Source organism: Vombatus ursinus, unplaced genomic scaffold (assembly GCF_900497805.2).
Source record: "Vombatus ursinus unplaced genomic scaffold, bare-nosed wombat genome assembly UNPS02009835.1, whole genome shotgun sequence".
Taxonomy (NCBI): Eukaryota; Metazoa; Chordata; class Mammalia; order Diprotodontia; family Vombatidae; genus Vombatus; species Vombatus ursinus.
Genome location: NW_020949613.1, coordinates 3,561,978 through 3,585,307, shown reverse-complemented (window position 1 = coordinate 3,585,307; position 23,330 = coordinate 3,561,978). Strand labels below are relative to the sequence as shown.

The following is a 23,330-nucleotide window of genomic DNA, read 5'->3' as shown; positions in this document are numbered from 1 at the left end:
GGAAAATAGAAGGGTAAGAGGATAAGAGAAGGATGTGTAATAGAAGGAAGGACAGATTGGGGAAAGGGATATTCAGCATCCAGACCATCTTGGGCTGGGGGCCAGGGAGAAATGGGGAGAAAATTTGGAACTTAAAACCTTGTGAAAGTGAATGTTGAAAACTAAAAAATAAATTAATTAATTTTAGAAAATGAACCATTAGCAGAGAGATTACAGCAGCTTCTAATGAGGATAATACACTATGACCAGGAGGGATTTATACCAGGAATGCAGGGCTGCTTCAATATTAGGAAAACTTATCAGCATAATTGACCATATCAGTAACAAAATTAACAGAAATCATATGATTATCTTAATAGATGCAGAAAAAGAAAAAATGCAACACCCATTCCTATTAAAAATACTAGAGAGTGTAGGAATCAATAGAGTTTTCCTTAAAATAAGTAGCACATATCTAAATACATCAGCAAGTATTATACATAATGGGGATAAGCTAGAAGTATTTCCAGTAAAATCAGGGGCAAAACAAGAATGTGGATTACCACCACCGTTATTCAATATTGCACTAGAAATGTTAGCTTTAGAAATGAAAGAAACAGAAATCAAAGAATTAGAACAGACTATGAAGATCACTCTTGGCAAATGACAAGATGGTATACTTAAAGAATCCTAAGAATCAAGTAAAAAACTGCTTGAAATAATTAACAACTTTAGCAAAGCTGCAAGATATAAAATAAACCCACATAGATAATCAGCATTTCTATATATTACTAACAAAGACCGACCCCAAGAGATAGAAAGAGAAATTCCGTTTAAAGTAACTATAGACAATATAAAATATTTGGTAGTCTACCTGCCAAAACAAACCCTGCAACTATAGGAACACAATTACAAAACAATTTTCACTCAGTTAAAGTCAGATCTAAATAATTGGAAAAAATATCATTTACTCATGGGAAGGCCAAGCCTGCCATAATAAAAATGACAATTCTATCTAAATTAATTTACTTATTCAGTGCTATACCAATAAAACTACCAAAACATATTTTAGAGAGCTAGAAAAAATAAAAACAAAATTAATCTGGAAGAACATAAGGTCAAGATTAGGAAGGTTACTAATGAAAAGTAATGCAAGGGAACGTGGCCTTGCTGCACCAGATCTAAAACTGCATTATAAAGCAGCAATCATCAAAACTATTTGGTGCTGGCTAAGAAATAGAGTGTCATATCAGTGGAATAAATTAGGTACCTAAGACACAGTAGTTAATGACTATGGTAATCTCCTGTTTGATTAACTCAAGGACTCCAGTTTCTGAGATAAGAACTCACTATATGACAAAAAATACTGGGAAAACTAGAAAACTATATGGCAGAAACTAGGCATAGATCAACATCTCATACCGTATACCAAGATAAGATCAAAATGGGTACATGATTTAGACACAAAGGGTGATACCACAAGCATATTTGGAGGCAAGTAATAGTGCATCTGTCAGATCTATGGAGAACAGAAGAATTTGTGACCAAACAAGAGATAGGGGAAATTATGAAGTAAAAATGGATAATTTTGATTACATTAAATTAAAACATTTTTGCACAAATAAAACCAATGCAACCAAGATTAGAAGGAAAGCAAAAAGCTGGGAAACCATGTTTCTAGGCAGTGTTTCTGATAAAGGCCTCATTTCACAAATATATAAAGAATTGAGTCAAATTTATAAGAATACAAGTCATTCCCCAATTGATAAATGGTCAAAGGACATGAACAGGAAGTTTTCAGATGAAGAAATTAAAGCCTTCTATAGTCATATGAAAAAATAGTCTAAATCACTGTTTATTAGAGAAATGTAAATTAAAACAACTCTGAGGTACCACATTATACCTATCAGATTGGCTAATATGACAAAAAAAAGAAAATGATAAATGTTGGAGAAGATATGGGAAAATTGGAACACTAATGCATTGTTGGTGGAGTTGTGGATTGATCCAACCATCCTGGAGAGCACTGTGCATACCCTTTGATCCAACAATACACTACTAGTTCTGTGTACCACAGAGATCATAAAAATGGGAAAAGGACCCACATGTACAAAAATATTTATAACACCTCTTTTTTGTTGTTGTTGCAAAGGATTGGAAATTTAGGGGGTGCCCATCAATTGGAGAATGGCTGAACAAGTTGTGGTATATGAATGTTATGGAATACTATTGTTCTCTAAGAAATGATGAGCAGTCAGATTCCAGAAAAACCTGGAAAGACTTCCATAAACTGATGCTAAATGATATGAGCAGAACCAGGAGAACATTGTACACAGTAACAGCAACATTATGCGATGATCAACTTTGATAGACTTAGTTTTTCTTAGTAGTACAATGATCTAAGACAATTCCAAAAGCCTCTTGATGTAAAATGCTATCCACATCCAGAAAAAGAACTATGGAGTCTGAATGCAGATAGTAGCATACTATTTTCTTTTTTTCCTTTCTTTTGGCTTTTCCCTTTTGTTCTTATTCTTCTTTCAAAACATGACTAATGCAGAAATGTGCTTACTTTGATTGTACATGTATAGCCTATATTAGATTGTATGCCATCTTGGAGAGGAAGTGTGGAGGAGGAAAATTGGAACTCAAAACCTTACAAAAGTGAATATTGAACACTAAAAAAATTAAAATAATAAAGAAATAAAAATTCTTACATTAAAAAAGCAAGCCTGAGAACTTGCAATGACTTCATAGAATAATAGATTTAAGTGCTGAAGGATGCTTAGTAATAATCTCATCAAACTCCTTCATGTTGCAGATGCAGAAATGAGACCCAATGAGATTATATTATTTGCCAAACTTCACACAGGCAGTAAGGAATAGAACCAGGATTGAAGCACAAGTCTTATAAATATAAGATCAACCCTCCAGGCTCCATGTTCTTTCCACTTATCCACTGAGTATTTGATGGCTGAATTTGTTCTACAGCTAATTACTTACTATCTATGTCCCACCTGTAGGTTAATATGCCTCTGAAAAGAAAGAGTAATGGGAGTGAAGGAGTGACTGTCTGGACTACAGTTGTCAGGGACAATGAGATGTTCCATTAAAAAATGAAAGTGTGGTTCATTGAAAAAAAATACAAAATCTGAAGGGCAAGAGATAAAACCTGAAGCTTGTCAGAGTTTGGAGGGTGGAATAGTAGCACGCAAAGGAAGAAGAGAAGGAAAAGAACAATTGGAATCTTGGACCTGAAATCAATTTGAGACTTCTTTTAAGCTGGGTATTCTGAGGAAGAAGTATCTATTTGTCCTTCAAACAATGACTATACAGAACCAGAGGAGCTAGGTCTTGCTGAGGCCTTGCACCTTCAGCTTCTCTGGCAGAACATTATAGGAAAAGAAGGTTGAGAAGAGAGAATGACTTGAACTCAATAACACGGAAAAGGAGATGTATATGGGGAATTGGACTTGTGAAGAAAGCCAAGCATGAAACTTGAGGAGGAAAAATTGGGGGGGGGGGTTTCAGGAGGCTATTAAAACAAAAACTGCTCCAGTTCTTTTCCTTCTAGTTTCTTTAAAAAACAGCTTTCTAAAGTAAGAGAATTAAGTCTAAGAGAAGGACTCAAGAAGAATGTTGGTAAAGAGTTCTTTCTCACCAGAAGAAAAGAATAATTGTTGATGAATCCTTGCACAGTGATACCAAGGAAGCTTTTGGCCAATCTAATAACATCTGTTTTTAAAAAAGCCTTTAACCTTCCTGGGACATATATCTAAGATATGATGGGAAAACCTCCTAGATTTAACAGATGACTAATTCCCATTTCTGGTGATTCATATGGGCACTACTGCCAGAAGCTACCTAGAAAGTATTGGCAAAGATTATGTATTTTGAGGCAAGAAGCTAAAGACCATAGGGGCACAGATTGTTTCCTCACTGCTGCCTCTTAAAGACAAGAGATGTGGAAGTGAAAAAAAAATGATAAATAAAGCATCTGTATAAGAAGTTTGTGGCTAAAAATCAAGGTTAAAATATAGAACAGGTAGACTCCTGGCCAGAGATGGAGTACACTTATCAAAAACTGGTAAGAATGTATCTGCCCGTTTTATTTAAGTTTTATCAAAGAGTTTTAAACTGAAACAAAGGTGGGTAGGAAAAAGTAGCTATAATGTCAGAAGAAGAATATAAGTTCAGATGTCTAGAAACTCACAGAAATAAAATTCAGAAATTGCCCTCATAGTTCTTCCTGAGACTTGGTGGGATGAATCAAAAAGTAGAATGTACCTCTGCTTGGGTATACCATATTCACACAGAGCATGATACATAAAAGCCTGGTGTGAATAATATGCTATATTGTAGTAAGAATACTCCCATCATGAAATCCAGGAACCACAGAGGGGAAATATGACAAAGAACATTGGAATGAAACTGAGTGGAGGGAAAATAGAATTGTTGTCAGAGATATTACAGACTGCATGGACAGATGGAGAAAACTGATAAAGAGTCTGGGGAAACAATTCACAAACCTGACACAGAGGTATGATGTTGTAATGACAGAAAAAACTCAATTATCCAGAAAGCCAATAGAAAATTCTCTCTACTCAAAGAAAAATATCTAATATATTTCTGAATTGCCTTATCAAATATTCATCCTACTAAAGATGGAAGAACCAATGAATAGAAATTTTATCCAAGTTGTGATTATCACTAGTAAGGAAGAAGTGGTTAACAGATTGCGACATTTGGAAATCTTGGGAAGAAGTAACCATCCCTTCCTGTAGCTTATCATAGAGAAGGAACTAAAAGGCTAGATACAACCTAAAATACATCCTGGGATTTTGAAAATCAGATTCAAAAGGTTCTTAAGAAGGGTAGGAAGAATCTCCAAAGTCTATAATCCTACAGGGGAAATCATCCCAAATGAGAGAAGAACTCTCAAGAATGAAAATCTGAAGCCACAGAAGTAAACCATACTGATGAGGTAGAGAAATAGAAGTGGTCTAAAGAGAGCTAGTATAGGAAACTCACCAACTCACTTAGATTAAAAAAAAAGCACAGAAGATGGAAGCAAGAGGAGATAAGAGGATAAATACAAGATGATGTTACTGTCATTCTAAAAGTAATGCCAGTAGTTCCAAAGCTCAAAATGGGCTGAAGCTGGCCAAGAAAACTAAGGGCAATAAAATAAAATTGTTGTTTTTTCTACCCCCTTTGAGTTCTATTAGGGGAAAAAAAGGATTAAAGAAGAAATAAATCCACTTCTTTGTGTGGATGAGGAAATAACTGACAACAAAGAAAAGGCAGAGCTATTCCATTTTCTTTTGATTCTATTTTCTCCAAAATGGAGAACAATTTTTGCCCTTGAAATCACAGGGGAAAAATGGTAGCTGCCCAAGATAAGTAAGTAGATAGTAAGAATCACTCAATGAATATACATTTATGAAGCACCTACTATGTTCTAGACACTGTGCTAGGCCTATTTGTTCTTACTGAAGTGACCTGGTGCAGAAATATATATAAATAAATAAATATATGTGTGTGTGTGTGTGTGTGTGTGTGTGTGTGTGTGTGTAGTTTTGGGTTGAAAGAACTGACCTATGTGATTTCTGAGTGACTGTCAGTCATATTTTAAACCTCATGCAGGACTGGTGGAGGGAAAACTTCTTGATTTCCAAAAATAGAGAAGAGAATAGTTTATGAACTGTAGTCCACTAATCTTGACTCCAATTCCTGGGAAAATTCTAGATTGGATCGCCAAAAAACAGTTCATTGAACATCTAGAAAAGGAAGTAGTGATTGCAAAGTGTCAGCATAGATAAGTTGATAGAAACCAATGAAATCATAGATTTGGTCTAAAACTTTCATTAATTATATCATTCTGCTCTTATGGGCAAGATGTAGTCATGCCTTAGATAGTAATGCAGGTTAGTACTGGTTGAAGGATCATATTCAGTATGTATTCCTTAATGGTTCAGTATCAACCTGGCATGTGTCTAATAGAATGTCCCAGGGATTGTCTTTGTCCCTGGGTTATTTAAAATGTTCATAAATTACTTGAAGTGGGGACAGCTAGGTGGCACAGTGGATAGAGCACTGGCCCTGAAGTCAGGAGGACCTGAGTTCAAATCTGGCCTCAGACAAAACACTTGACACTTACTAGCTGTGTGACCTGGCACAAGTCATTTAATCCCAATTACCTAAAAAAATTAATAAAAAGCACAAATATGTAACCATAAAATTTTGTGGGATAGCTAACAACCTTGATGAGTGGGACAAAATTTTAAAAAAATATTGTGACACATTAGAGCGTAAGATTGGATCTAATTAAATTAAAGTCAATAAGGACAAAGATAAAGTCTTACACTTGGGTTCAGAAATGTTGAATGAATTTGTTAACTTAACACATGCTAGATTAATCTCATTTTTATTAGAATTTTTTTCTAAACAGCTATATCAAAGAAATGACATACATGTGTTACATCTTTATTTTTTTTAACAAATATTCAATGTGCATTCATTCATAATAGAATTAGATTAATTCAACACTAATTACATGGCTGAATCCAAAGATTACAATTTGGGGAAAAGGTCTCTAGTGGAGTGCCTTAAGGTTCTGACTTTAACTTAATTCTTCAATATTTTTATTGACGATTTGTAAGAAAGTATATTGGCATATTCATCAAAATTTATAGTGATGTAGCTAGAAAATATGTTGGATTACCAAATCATGAAGATATTTTGGCATAATAAAAATAAGGACATGAAATTTGAATAGAGTTAATGTAAAATCATACATTTAGGTTCAAAAATTAAGTATACAAACAAAAAAGCTAGATGGAGGTTCATACAACTCACAACTGTGGGTAGGGCTGGGTGATGTAGAGGACTAGTTCAAGATGAATTGACAATGTAATGTGACAACACAAAAGATAACATAATGCTATATTTCAATAACTCAAAAATTTGTAATTATTTTGATGTATGTACCCCCTCCATTGACACAGATTGTAACCACTTTGTCACTTAGTAGATGGCCTTAACAGTTGCTGTGGAATAAAAACCCATCATCCCATGGCCAATATGTTGATCAAGCTCTTTGATTTAGTAGCAACAATCTTAAGAATGCCTTAATAAACATATTGTATCCAGACTGAGGGAGGTAATAGGTGTGCATAATCTGCCTTGGTCAAATGATAGTTGTATTAGACATTCAATTCTGAGCACAAGCCTTTAGAAGGAACAATGACAAATTGGAGCCTATACCTACTGAAGAAGGCAATAATGATCATTAACAAAATCAATCTGGTGAAGTAGTGGAAAAAAAGCCCATTGTATTTGGCATCAGAAGACCTGGGGTTAAATGCCATCTTTTCCACTTCCTATTGATATGGACTTGGATGGATCACTTAACTTCTCTAGAGGCTCATTTTCTCCTCTGTAAAAAGAAGGGGTTGGGTTAGATAACCTGAAAAGTTCATCTCTAAATTTGTTCTTCTATATCATGAATTGATTGAAAGTACTGATTTTTTTTTTTTTTTGCTAAGTAAGAAGATTGAAACAACTGTCTCTTGAAATAGTGGGAGAATTGTTGTGTGGGACTACGTAACTCCACAGGAAATAACTAGGAATAGCGTAAAAGTTGCAGGGAGATAGAACAACTCAGCGTAAAGAAGGGATTGCTAATAATTAGAATTCCCCCAAACTATACATATTATGTTGAGAGGAAGAGAGGTTCTGTTAAAATAGGTTTTCAAACAAAAGGTTTATGACCATTTTTGGATGTATTAAGCAATGTGAGCTTTAGGTTGGGAGTGAACTAGATGACCTTTAAGATTACATCTAAGATTCTCTGGTTCAATGATCTCTCTACTTCCAAACTTCTCCCCCTTTCCATTCTTTTTTTTTTTTTTTGGTTAGGCAATGGGGTTAAGTGACTTGCCCAGGGTCACACAGCTAGTAAGTGTTATGTGTCTGAGGCCAGATTTGAACTCAGGTCATCCTGAATCCAGGGCCAGTGTGATATCCACTGCACCACCTAGCTGCCCCCCTTCCATTCTAATCATTTGTGAATACAACTGCCTAAAATTCATCTTTCATCATATCACTCTTCTACTAAAAAATGAAATGGCTTTCTATTGACTACAAAAATAAAATCCAAATTAGTACTTATTTTGGCATTCAAGGCCATATATCTCATAGTATAGTCTATAGTTCCAGTCTCATCTACTAGACCACTGCTCCACCCAGACTGTTCCACTCCCAGGAAAATGCAAAGCATACTCTTAAAACACAAGTTTTTGTTGACGTGATACCCCAAATGGAGTATTGGAGTATTCATTCTCTCTTCCTATTTGCCTAACAACATTCTTACACACACACACACACACACACACACACACACACACACACACACATGACAGCTAGGTGGCACAGTGGATAGAGTATCTGAGCCTAAAGTCAGAAGACTTATCTTTCTGAGTTCAAATCTGGCCTCAGTTACTAGCTGTGTGACCCTGAGCAAGTCCCTTAACCTTGTTTGCCTCAGTTCCTCATCTGTAAAATGAGTAGAAGACGGAAATGGCAAACTACTCTAGTATCTTTGCCAAGAAAACTCCAAATGTGGTCACAAAGAATTAAACATGACTGAAACAACTAAACAACAATAAATATATTCATACGTACATGTATATGTAATATATGTGCACCCAGTGTATATAGATTGTTATATATACATATGCTTATTTGTATACATACATACATATATATGTGTGTGTGTATATATATATATATATATATATTATATATCATCAAATTCCACCTCTTCCATAAAAGACTCTCTGATCTCTCCCTTCCACAGGGAATCTTCCTTCTTTTTAACTCAAAGCATTTATAATCTGCGCACTTTTCATAGTACTTGGCTATTTGCAATTGCATTTTAAAAATGAAATATTTTTGCCCTCGTATGGTAATTTAATATTTCTGTACATTCCTGACTTCCCAGAATTTTGAATAGGAACTACAGTATGCTAATTTCTCCAACAACACCTTTTACAATGTTATCTTCCTAACATCTTCTCAATATTATTTGCTGAATGGATGAATTCTAATTGCTACATAAGTGACCTTGCACAAGTTATTTTATGTCTATGGAATCCAGTTCCCTCATCTATAAAATGACAGACTTACCCCAAATAATTTTTTTCTCTAAATCATATGATTCTATGGTATGAAATGAATGAATCAGTGAATGAATGGGGATTCATGAATGAATGACCCATACTGCTGTCATTGGCTTCTGGGAAAAACAGTGTTTGCATTTTGGGTGCTGATTGTAGCTGAATAGATGGAGATACAAAGATATGTATGGAAAGAAAATATACAGAAATGTTATTATATGTGCTAAAATATATGCACTTGACATATCACATTAGGAAAATATTCTAGACAATATCTCAATTCAAAGACATTGAATAATGATATTGAACCAAAATTTATAGGAAAATATGTTGAAAGAAATGTCTGGACACACCATCATAGCTCTGTTTAAATAAATCCTCAGTTAGCCAACCATATTAGAATTTATAAGCAAAAGAACTGTGTACATGATATTAGCACTAACAGTTTTAAAGCTATACAACTTTTTCACTCGATATAATACAAGATTCTTAGATGTCTATCTGTATTATGCATTAACTCTATGAATAGCTTAAGCTAATTTCACATTTCTATTTCTTTTTATGCTATCCTTATAAAGGAGGGGAGGATCAAAACTAGATGGTCTCTAAGTTTCATTGCAGCTCAAAATCTAAGGATCCTAAAATATTGCCCTGATATTACAGATGGAGAAATTGAGTACTTGGACACAGAAGACATCTGTTCATGTTCTTGGTTTTTAATTGGTTAGTTATTTGACCTTGGACAAGCAATGTAACCTCTCTAAACTCAGTTTCCTATTCTGTAAAAACAGAACAGAACAAAACAAAACATTAACAATATTTCCACTACCATCCTCACAGGGTTGTGTTGAGGAAAGTGATTTAAAAATCATAAAGCAGTATATAAATGTAAGTTATTATCCATCATCATCAAAAGATTTGGAACCAGATGATGACTATTTTTGTCCCTAGAATCTCACTGTACAGTACAGCTAACATGTAATTTTTTGCTGTTATATCTCCTATCATACATGTCATTTCATCTTCTGCTTTTATACCTTTCTACTGATGTTCCCTTTGTTTAGAATGAACTAAAAGCTTATCCCAACTTCTTAGAATCCATTGTTTCCTTGACAACTTAGCTCAAACATCTTTTATATGAAGCCTTTTCTGATATCTCCCAGTTGCTAGGACCCTCTGTCATAAAATTTTAGTTGCATTTATTTCATATGTATGCATATATGTGTGTGTATATATTTTTCTTTTTATGTATGTGTAATTATCTAAGAATGGGTTGCCCTCTTCAGTCAAATGCACATTCCTTAGGGTAGGGACTGTTTCATTGGTGTTATTGGATTCTCAGTGTCAGATGTATATTAGGTGCTTTGTAAATGCTTGTTTAACAATAGATTTCTTGATTGACTCATGAAGATCATCTACTGAGGCATGTAGAATTTGTAATCTCATGCTGGGAGAATCTAGACTGCTGAAATTTTAAATCTTTAGTAGCACTGACATTATTGTTCAAGGTCACACACTAAAGTAAGACTAGAATCCAGATCTTCTGATTCTCCTCATCCTGAGTATAGGGACAAATGATTAAGAACTGACATTTAGTGCCTTAAGGTTTTCAATGTTTATCTCAGTTGAACATCATTATTATCTACATTTTGCAGAAGAGGAAACTAAAGCTCAGAGAGGTTAATTAACTTTCCTGTAGTAACAAAACTAACAAATATCAGAGAGGAGTATTTAGACCCAGACCTTTTTGAACCTAAGTCCAACACTTTTTCCATTAGGCCACCTTGACAAAGACTATAGCTGGCATTTTTGCCTCCTGCCCCCAGTGCCTAACACAGTATTTGTGCATGTGGTGATTGCTTAATAGATATTTGTAGAATGAATAAATGAATGATTCTGCTTCTATGGTTACACTTAAAGGTTGCCTTCTGAGCTAGTAGAGGAGGTGGTAATTTATTTTGTAAAAATATAAGACCAATCTATCTATCTACCTAGCCCTATGGCCAGCTCCTTAGTGGCAAAAACTCCATAGTTAGAGTTGCTTTTTTCCCCTCTGCCTGAAAAAAGGTAACACATTTCACCTTATTAGTCATTTACACCTTCATGAGAATGGATTGATTTGATTTTCTGTTTCCTGATAAAAGTTGGATATAACAGATAGTGGAGAAAGAAGAGAAATCATAAAGGCACTGAACTTCTGAGAAGCAGAAATTGGGAGCCTCTGTGAAATGAAGAGGCTAATGACAGAATTCATCTGTTTCACTAATATGCAATGATTGGATCCTGATACACTGCTTTCCCAGTAGAATGTTGTGAAGGCAATGTTTTCTAGAAGATAGCATTAAATTAGTGAGTTCAACAAAGCTAAAATTTTCAGAGTGGTTAGTCATTTGAAAAAGAAACAGTGAATGGAACCTGAAAAGAGGCTGATTAAATCTTCCTACTATACTGTGATATTTCACCTTCATATCTAATGTTGTCTCTTTATATTGTGTGAGTGATGTGCTTTCTTGTCCTGTCACTCTCTTCATAAAATTACTTACACCAGAGGCAAAAAAGAGGCAATTCTCTATTTAATCCATTTTGCAAATTTGACAATGACATCAAAGAGCAGGAAGTTGCTGGTGAGTAATGACAGTGCTCATTTGTTTAAATGTCAAACCTAAACCCCATCAACTTTCAGGTAATAGCTGAGTAAAGAAGAGGTTTCAGCTCAGCTAGAGAGGATTTCTGTACTTTTCAGTCAAAAGGAAAATAACTCCAAATATCTTGAAGGTGAAGTAATTCAAGGTAATTTTTCTTTTTTCCTCTTTTTCTTCTTCCCTTCTTTCTTTCCTTCCTTTCTTTCTTTCTTCCTTTCTTTGTGCATAGTTGACCTTGTCTTTTCAGCACCTATTTTTGTGGACAGTGCTGTCTATTCCCCCAGATATTTGAAACAGGCAGAATTCCTGTAGTATGCATTTCCTCAGCCTTGTAATCAAAACTTTCCCAGGCATAGAAACATACCACAAAAAGGTAAGAAATAAAGATTTCACTTTCCCCCCAAGGCTTTGAGGGGAGTCAAAGAGGGAGGGTGGTGTAGGGGAGAACTGAGGTAGAAAATCAGTTTCCACATAAGTATTAAACATAAAAACAAGGGAAGAAGTTGGCTAAGTAATATCAAAATGCCTTTTAATTTTTACTTGTAACCTTAAAATAGCAAATTCTCAGTGCATATCATTCATATTCCTCAATGGTTAAATTGCATTAGTGAGGAGATAGCCCAGATACTCAGTGATGGCCATTCATTGACAATAGCTGCACATGGATACAGGGGAATCCTGGGAACTCATTATCACATCAGGGAGATTGTAGAGCTTGAGAGAGAGAGGAAACCTCCATCAACTCCTTATTTTTATGATGTGTTATCATCATGCAATGATCAAGTGGTACTATACCTAAAATGTAATTCTGAAAATGAATGAAAGGAAGATGGGGAGCAGTCAAACATCAGTTCAGTTATATAGTCAGAACTATGATAATGCCCCTCTCCATCAGCACTGCAAATAATTCCATCCAGGCTGGATTGGGCTATATACATATTATATATATATATATATATATATATATATATATATATATATATATATATGTATATATATATATGTATGTATGTATGTATGTATGTATGTATGTATGTTTGTATCCTAAAATTCATATATATATACACACATATACATATATGTAGGTATGCATGTATGTGTATATGTATGCACGCATGCATACATTAAAAAAGGAAACTCTTTAGCTTGGAGGGCATACCCATGTACCCATAGATATTTTGATATGTCTCATAAAATAATAAGCCTGTTTATTCTTTCTAGAGTACTGGTCTATCACCTAGCCCATGAACACTTAACAACCTAAGGTTGTCCATTTGGGAACAGATCAGATTAGTATTGAAAACTTGCTGATAGTTTACTGCTCTTCTCAATCTCAGGTCATTCCTAGCTTTTGGCTTCCAACACACCTAACTATTCACTCTAGTCTGCCTGCCCATGTGTATTCCCTCTGTTTCCTTATATCAATTCAGGGGAATCTGTATTTAAATCACCCCTTCTCTTGACTCTATTCTATTTAAGACTTCCTCCACCCACCTGTCCTGGACATTTGAAACAACATCCCATTGAATATCTATAGCTTCCTCCCAGCAAATTTATCTTGTCTCATTTTTTTCTTATTCCCACCCCCACCTACAGTCCAAAGGTTTTCCTCTTTGAATAGAAGGGCATTGTGGGTTCCTACAGATCACAAACACACTCTACTTTCCACCCCTCATTCCCACCTGCACCAGAACAAGAGAAGAGGAAAGGGAATTAATATTTTGCTAGTTGCCTCCTTTCCAAGCACCAGGGTCTGTCCTTTCTGACTCCTAACTAACACAAAGCCAGAACAATATAAAATCTTGACATCTGATAAATCTCCCTGGTTGAGACTTTTTTTTCTCAGATGCTGCTCCTTTCCTCCCTCTTCTTTCCTAACTCTGCACTGTTGTATTCTTCTGTGGTTCAGTCTTTGAAGGAGACACTCCCTAATATGCCCTTATCTCCCACCCACCACCCATTAGTCCGTCTGGGAAGCTGCTGCTAAGACCTAGAAAAGGGCAATCTGCCTCTGGAATCGCGTTATGACTTTAGCAGCCCAAATGAGCCCTTTCCTTAAGAGGGCAGGTCTGGGCTGCAAGTAGCACACAGCTTTGGTACTCAACCTAACTGGAGAAGTACTCAGCTTCAATAATAATAGGAAGCCTAATTTCATTCAATAAACAGGGTCCAAATCCTCAGCCACTGAGTCACTTCTCCTTCCACCCCCAGAAGGTTTCATGCTGGGTTGAGGGCAATGAGATGGGAAAGGGTGAAGTATGAAAGAGGGATGGGATGTATTAGGGGAGGGGTTTGTTGATTTCCCCGTGCACAGCAAGGTAAAGGCAAGATATCAGTGCAATGCCCCCTGGGTAGTCAAATAGGAAACTTTTTTTCACTAAACTGGAGAAAGCCTGCACTGACCAAAGGCATTAACACTCTGACCTCTTTGTGTCTATTACCCAAGAGAGCACATTGGGGGTAAAGGGACCTTGCCCAACCTCTGGCAGAGGGAATGTGACAGTCCTTTGGAGAGCTGCCCTAGGGGGACACTCACCCAGGACATTGCCAATGAGCGCCACGATGAATACGATGATATAGCCAGCGATCAGAACCCATTCATATTCTTTGGGGTGTAAGTATTCTCTCCACACGTAGCGCAGCAATTCCTCATCGTCATAGAGCGAGAGATTCCCCAAAGGCTCCCGAGTCCTGTTGAGTTCCGGACAAGATGACCAGTTCCGACAAGGCGGGGAAGCCTCCAGTTTGGGGCCAGACATCACGGGCTCCGGGTCTAGGGGTTCTCAGTGCTGCAAGCTCGGTTTCCTCTTCTCTACCTGCTCCATGGGCGCTCCGGGTTCGCGGGGGGGAGAAGCTGAGGGAGGGGAAGGGAGAGGGAGGTTAAAGGAAGCAAATGACGTGAAAACTTCCCGAGCCAATGCCACTCTGAGACTTTGCCTGGGGAACTTCTCCTCCCGCCACCCTCCTCTGCCTCTGCTGTGTAGGTTTTCCAGACAGGTTTGCGCCGGAGCACGGAAGCAGCAGAGAGAAAGCATTCAAGGCTGCAGCAGTGACACTAGGAGGAGCAGAACGCAAGCACAGCCTAGACTGAAGGAGACCATTCCAGCACCGAGTCCTCAGCCCCCCCAGCCTCCAGCATCCTCCCTTGTGGAGAGGGGAGGGGTAGGAAGGGAGCTAGGGAAATAAAATAGTAGGTAGAGGCAATTGTAGTGATCCGAGCCTAATTCTCTTTCGGAATTTGAACACGTACCTTACTCTCCCCCGTACTCTCAAATACAGTTTCTGCATGCACATACATCTCTAGATGCAGGTGGACATGAGAAGCATATACATGCTTTAGGTCAGCTTCATGACCAATCCACTGGGTACAACATAAACATTCTGACACAAGCTTCCTCAAACGCAATGACTGGAGAACCACTTAAGGTAAACATTTGAAAAACAGACATGCTTGAGTTTCCCTATTTAGCACTTAGTATTTAGCCCTGAGTATTTGTTTTTGTTTTTGTTGTTGTTTTGTTTGTTTCTGTTTTTGCTTTATTTCTCTCTGATAGGTGAAACTATTTCCATGCTAGAGAACTGATTTAAGATGAATTTACTTTTGGCAAAGGCGAGTGTCAAATGACTTTTGAAGGACATTAAGGGGTCATAAAAATGGTCACAGTTTTGCTTTGCTCTCTAAAGAAACTATCTATATTGCATTCAACCTGAAGGAGTTCCTCAAGACGATGTATTAGAATGGGCAAGTAATTCTCAATGGTGAATTCAAATACTAACATGATTTATTTCCTCATTGAAATATTGATAACATGACAGATGCAACTGTCATTTATTTGGGGGCAATGGAAGAATTTTCAATGCCATACAGAATTTCATTTCACAGGTTAAGTGTTTTCAGATTTGGCAGAACATAATTTCATGAGCTTTTCATAGTTATTATTCCAAAGTGAATGATTATGACTTCATAATGAAGAACAAGGAAGGTGATTTAGAATATTAGAATCTTGGAGTTGCAAAGGACCTTAGTATTATCTAGTCTGCTTTCTGATCCAATGTGTCTTGGAGACAGTCCTTCAGAATTTGACTAAATTCAATTTCACAAACATTCAAATGCTTCCAGTATTGGGGAGCTCATTATTATTATAATAAGTCAACCTATTCCATTTTTTTGAAAACTCACAACAAAAAAAGGTCCTTTCTTATAGTGAGATGAAAGTTGTTGCCCTGCAAGTCCCATCCAAGAATATTGCTTTCTGCAGTACAGTCTAGTCTAAACAGTTTTGAGCTTGGAGTCTCTGAGGACCTGAATTCAAATTCCAGTGCTGCAACTTATTACCTCAGAAACATTGCGGAATTCATTTAACAACTCTGGGCATGAGTTTCCTCTCATGTGAAATGAGTGAGTTAGTTTAGGATTCTCTATGGCAACACAGAGAATTTCTTTTTCTATAATATGACTCATTAAATATTTGAATAAAACTATGTTTTCTCCCAAGTCCCCTCCCCACAATTTTTATCTTTTCTGTGTTAAATGTGTTAAGTGCATTCAAACATCCTAATTACCTTCCTTTAGACATGGTCCAGTCGATCACTTTTACTCTTGAAATGTACAGAGAACCAAACAGTATTCTTATTGGTCAGAATATAGTGAGACTGTCATGAACAATATTTTAAAACACTGTACTTCTATTAACGTAGTCTATAAAGGCATTAGCTTTATATGGGGGTGTGGTCTTTTTCATAAGAACTGCTATCTAGTAATGTCATAGGATCAACAATTGTAGGTTTAGAGCTAGAAAGAAACTTAAAAATCATGTCAAGTTGAGCTTTTGATTGAGGAAACTAAAATTTCAGAGGTGTGCTGGTAAATGTTCAACAATAATATTCCTGTATTTGTATACTACATATTTTTAAATTTTAATCTGCTTTGAGTCTAGATAACCAACAAAATAATAAATTCATCCTCAATTTGGAGCATTTCTTGATTTCTGAGGTATAAATGCTCACACAGAAATTTTAACATTAATTGGCTCTAATCAGATGGCTCCAGCAAACTCCTGAGGTCAATTGACATGCCAAAGTCTACACAATCATGAAAAGGGAAGAACTGGCATTTTAGCTCAGTTTGTAGGACTCAATATCTTGTATTCTTTCTAGTGAACCATGATATCTTCTCCATTCTTTACTTGTATATTTGATTTTTGAACCTACATATAGGATTTTATATTAACCAAATTCAAATTCAATGTTATTAGATTTGGTCCTGTCTTGAAATTCTACCAATTTTGTAAATTCTGATTCTGCTTTCCTATATATTAACTGCTTCTATGAGTACTAGAGTAATATGCAAATTTGCTAGGACTAAGTCTCCCATCTTAATCTAAGCCATTGATAAAAATATACTATTTTGCCCCTTGTGTACAGTATTGTATTTACTTGATTATTTTACAGTAATACTTTTTTTTTCCATCTATACAAACTATAAAATCAGGTTGTTTTAGTTTCTCTGCAGTGATAGAATTAATTGATTTTTTCAGTGTTTTTGTGTCAGGAAAAAAAGTAGAATAAAGAAATTTGCATGAAAACCTTGTTATGTATTTAAAAGGAATAGCAAGTTGTACAAAATAGATTTGCAGTTTCAAGTGCAATCATCTTTTTCATTATACTATGTTATGGAAATGCTTGTTTTGGTCCATAAATTAAAAAATTAAATAAATTAATTAAAAAAAAGATAGCCTGAATGGAGGGGTCCCTTCCTCTTAGTTTTCATGAAAAAGTTTGGATTTGTGAAAAAGGTATGTTTGAATTGGGATTTCTATGTTTCTCTTGGTATTTTCAGAACAACTGAGAGCAGGGAATTAATATATGCCCTTTCTCTTAGGTTGATGGCATTTGGAAGGAATTTGCTTTCTATCTTTTCTTTTGGAATGGAAATAAAATCTTAAAGTTATGTTCCTTTCCATCTTACCTCTCTATATCTTTCTTAAGGATTGCTATCATGGGAAATGTAGAAATCCTCTCTCTCTCTGTGTGTGTGTGTATGTCTTTCTCCTTTCTCTCACTCTGCTCTCTTGCTTGTTATCATATCCTGTTGATCTGCCCCCTAGGTTGAAACCCCATGTTTTCTCTCCTCTTCTATGTTGTCTGATCTAAAATATGATCACTTTCTTGAAGGTTGAATTAGGCTAGTGAACATCAGAAGAAATAGGTAAAATTTTTGCCTTCAAGATTGAGGAACACAATTATGTTGGTTTATGGATCAAATTGAGGGGTGGTAACCAATAGTAAATCCAAAGACCTTTTCAAGAACTTAACTCTTCCTCATTCTTGTTACTTTTGACACTACATCCTCTTCTTCTGTATAGTCTCTCGTCATTAGGTTTTGATGACCCTACTTTTTCTTGATACTCCTACTACTTGTTTGAACATTCCTAAGTTTGTTTGTTGGATTATCACACATAGCCCATCCCCTGAACAGTGGATACATCCATAAGGCTCCGTAAGGCTCTATTATTTCTCTGGATATCAACCTCTACACATAAAATCTAGTTGCAAAATAAGCCAACCCACCAAAGTAACTCTTATCAAAAGTTTCTATGGATTCCTAATCATTTCAAGTCCTGAATATGTTGGCTTTTCTCCCATTGTGGTTAATTCCAGATGTTTCTGCTCCTTGTCTCTGACCTTCTGAGCTGTTTTGTAGCTCACTCTATGTTCCCCATTTCATCCTCTAGGTATTATATTGTTTTGCTACTTCTGCTGGTCCTTCCAGATTCCCAACAGGTATCACCAGATGATGAGCTCTCACATTCAACTTTAGTTCTTTCTTCTGTATGAGGTCTTAGATACAACTCACCCACTCATTTCACAATTGCCTTTGGCTGCCTGGAGCCAATAAAATATCTCTGTCCAGGGAAAAAATAGACTAAATTAAAGAAAAAAAAAAGCTTTTTTAGCATCGGACATGACATTTGTCACTAAGGGAATAAATCCGAGGAGTTTACTTTGGTAGGAGAAATACAGCTCTGCCTACAAAATATTATAGAGGTGCTTTGCATAATCAGACCAGGGATTTTTTATTGTCTATTCCATTTTGCCTTTACCACTATAAGCCTCTGACTCAATAACATTTTTTTCCACAAGAAGGGTCTCACTTTATTATTGGCTTTGAGGAGAATCAATTCATCATCTCTAGGTCAAATTAGCCTGACTATAAACCTTGAAATCTTCTTCCCTTGACATTTGGATGGTGTATCTTCCCTTCAAAAGCACTTGAGCAGGGTGACCAGGTGATTGTCACTACGTCTTACTCACATATACCCATGTGAAGGTTGGGCTACTTTTTGTCAACCACTCACACATATTCTACTCTATGAAGGTGTGGTTTTATTTTCAAATTTGACTCAGGGAAACAATGAAAAAAGAAAGAAGAGGCCAATGCCTATTTCCTTATGCCAGTCAACTCATCATAGCTTCCCCCAGAAAAAAAAAAGCTACTGGCTCATGTTTCTAGCATGGTCTCAGTCTATGTTTCTCTGTGTGTCCTAAAAAGTTAAAAAAAAAAGAATCAATAATTCTAATAATAATTCTATTGTATGAGGCCATAAAAATTATTTTGTAAAATTTGTACCACATTATAAAATCTATTTCTCTCTCTTCCTGGATGCTCCTCTCTCCATTGTCCATCTGTGCCATACTTTATCAAGGACACATTCATATCAAAAGGCAATGGTTAACCACATTTTTCATGCTTAAAAATATAGAAGTAAACAGAAAGACAAACAAACTGTTGAGATTAAAGGAATAGGCACACATCCAAAGAAGGGGGGGGGAGAAAAGAGGACGGAAGAAAGCATTCATGAGTTGTAGTCTCACTAATACGGACAGTTCCACCAACCAAATGTGTGATCCAGATATTTTATGCATGATTTGATCACAAAAACCTCATCTTAAACTTCAGTACTGAAGATCTAATGGCCATAACTGTCTATGTTTCCCCAAGTGATCAGCTATTTTCCCAGCATAATGGTAGACCTTTCAGGGCACCCTTTTATGATATGTTCTCTCTTGGTATTGGACTGCCTGATTATGAGTAGTATGAGGACTATCATTATCCATTTTAGGAATGAACACAACAGTCTATGGTTGTGGTAAACTTTCTAGGAGTCTAAGACAAGAAGATGGGGCATTTTCAGGCATAATTTGCACCATAGATATTTCCTTGGTTAGCCCAAGGGTCATTATACCAGCCATAAAAATGATTTTACTATAGGATCTATTGGGAAATATTTTCACAGTCTTAGTATTTCCAAAATATTTCCTACCATTCTTTCATTTTTAAAAAAATTGAGTTTTATTGTGGTGGTGTATTTTTACAACATAGATGTTTCCAGCTATATTATCACTACCCATGAGCCCTCCCTTACAAAAATAAAACATAGTTAAGCAAAATGAGTAAATACAGTGACCATATCTGATAGTGATTAGTATGCCATACACTTAATTTTTATTCCTCTACAAAAGAGGAAGAAGATTGATTTCTTCACCTCTTTGGGGCCAAGATCTGTCATTATATTTATGTAACATTCAGTGCCATTTTAGTATTTGTTTTGCTTACATTGTTGTAATCACCACTTATATCATTCTCCTGGTGCTCCTTACTTTAGTTCTCATCAATTCAAACAAGCCGTTGCATGTATCTTTTAATTCTTTATATCTGCCCGGTTTAACCATTCCTCCATCTATGGACACACACTGGTTATAGGTTTTTTGTGCAAACACATCAAGTGCCATCATGGTAATTTTGGTATATTCAATATCTTTCTGTCTATATTTGACCATCTTCAATCTCTTATTTTCATTAGGCAAACTCATTGTTAACATGCAAAAAATAAAAATTCACCCATCAACGGGGATGTCACTACCATAAAACTAATACAATATTTCTGCTCAAAACAAAAAAAATACTTGTTAGATGTGCTTAACATCACATTTTTAAGCAAGAGCTAGGGGGCACCCTTGGAAGTTTGGAAAAAAAATATAACAAAAAAAGGAAGTACAATTGTAAGAAGCTAAGGGAAAATTTTGAAGTGTTACAAGGTGTAAATGTAGGCAGATCTGTAAAAAGGTCTTCATAAACCTAAGGAAGATTGGCTTGTGGTGAGCTATTAAGGATGCTGTGATGTAACTTTAATTTTACAAAGTTTACCTAAGGAAGAACAACAGGATGGCCCAGTGCTCTTTTCTAGTACCAGACTGGGTGACATTTTTATATTTATATTTCCTAAGAAGAAGGATGCTCAGTAGCAAGAACTTTGAAGATTAGGAAAAATAAAACAGTAAAGTTATCAAACCCTATCAAATACATTCAATGACTGTATTCATTTTTCTCATTATTTTCTTGATACAGTCTGTAAGCTAAATGCCCTTCTATAACTATATCCATCTATCCATCTATCTATCTGTCTATCTGTTCCTTCCATATATATTCCCAAATATATATGTGTGTGTGTATATATATATATATATATATATATATATATACACACACACATGTGTAATGTGTATATGTGTGTATAGTCACAAGTCTGGTCCTTATCTTACATCCATATCCATCTATCCATCTATCATCTATCTATGAGCATATATATATATATATATACATATATAATATATATCCACATACATATATAAATAGATATAGATATAAATATTGATACTGATATACGGTAGGGTCTGGATATTCTTGTATGTGTTCATGTGTATGTATGTGTGTGCATGTGTGTGTGATAGGAACAGGACCTATTGTTACATTGGTGTAAGAAATTAATTCAGAAAAGGAAACCCTCCCAATGAAGGTTTCAACTTCTCAGCAGTTTATAGTCTTAAAGAATTAGTAAAGGTAACCTCAGGAGGTTAAGTGAGGTTAGGTGATTTACCCAAGGTCTCATAGGCAGGATGTGTCAGAGGGAGAGCTTATGTCTAGGTCTTCCTGGCTCGAAGGCTAGATCTCCCTACGTTATGCCATATTGCCATAATATATATGAGGCAGGATGGTGTAGCAGAGACATCCCTCTATTTAAAAGTAGAAACAAAACACTCTTAGGAACCATTTCATGTGCTTTTTGATTATTTATGGCTAATCAACCCTCTAGTTCATTTGGGGACAATATTGTAAACACTTTAAAATAGTTGAGTCTCAAAGCTTAAATGCTTCAGACCTAATACCTTTTGTCTCCTTTTTAAAATTACAGTATTCATATAACTATATTTAATTTCTAAATTTATTATTCAGTTATGCATGACCCATCAAATATTTGGCTTTCTCCAGAATTTTGGATATGCCCTCCTTTCGTCCTTTCTTTCAAGAGAAAATGCATAATTATAGCCAATCCTAATAATATTTTCCTTCACTAACAACTGGAAGGACTATCTGTTTCTACTAGATTTTTTTTTAAGGAGTCAATGTTATTTTATCATTACAAATATGGGGGACTTGGAGAAACATGGAGAGTCTTGTACTAACTCACACAGAGAGCAGTAAACAGGGCCAGGAAAACAATATTCATAATGACTACAATAACATAAATGAAAACAACACAAAAGGAAGTCAAATCCTGATTAATATTAATCAGCAGTTATGGTCTAGAGAACTGATATTTAAAACACTTCTACTCAGCAGGGAAATAGTAGTAGGCAAGTATGGATGTAGAACTGGTATAACTTGAAAGATGAAGTTTCTGTCTCTATTGTTTTTTCCTTAAATGTTTTACAAGGGAAGGCTCAATGGGGGTGGGAGAGAGATTTAAAGAAAATGACTGTAGTATAACAAAAACCATGAATAAAACTTTTTTTTAATAATAGAAGATTTTTAATAGGAAGAATATTTTAATTATAAGATCAGGAAGGTTTCTGTTGTTTGATATTAAAATGGATTGCATGCCCACATTAGCTTTGAATATCATGGTGACCTCATAATGTGTGAAAAAGCAAGGCAATTTTAGAATCTTACCATTGAATGGTTTTATTTCATAGAAAATAAATGTTGTATCTTGCTTAGAGAAAATAAACTTGAAACTCTGGAGAATGATAAATGTTAGAAATGGAAGAGGAAAAAAATCATGAAGTTTCACTGGCAAGAAAGGATCTTTTTTTGTAATCTCTGTTGGCTATATTCACACTAGAGCAATCAACCAGATAATTGCCCCAAACCTTCAACAATTTAGGCAAGTGTTCCTCAAATAAAAGATCATACCTTCCCACTCAGTCATAATGTTTGAGATGCAGTCTGGCATATGGGATGGAGTGTCAGGAATATCTGAAATGAGATCCTTCTTTTGACTTACTTCTTCTGTAACCCTAGGAAAGTCAGATAACTCTCTAATGAGTAAAATAGTTGCATGTATAGCAGGTCAGTGTCCTGTGGTTGGGGGGAAAACTGACTGGAAATCCTGAGATACTGCACCAAACTAAAGTAAAACAAAACTTCCCAGAACAGCTGATGATTTGCCATTAAAAACAACAACAATAA

General features: G+C 35.7%; 1 protein-coding gene across 1 annotated transcript in view; it reads right to left on the bottom strand.

The window, feature by feature from the left end:
- Positions 1-14,559, bottom strand: part of HCRTR2 (hypocretin receptor 2) — a 179,409-nt gene extending 164,850 nt beyond the window's left edge. The window contains exon 1 of the mRNA XM_027852981.1: positions 14,337-14,559. Coding sequence (XP_027708782.1) covers positions 14,337-14,559 — 223 coding nt within the window. The remainder of the gene's footprint in view (positions 1-14,336) is intronic.
- Positions 14,560-23,330: the final 8,771 nt, after the last annotated feature.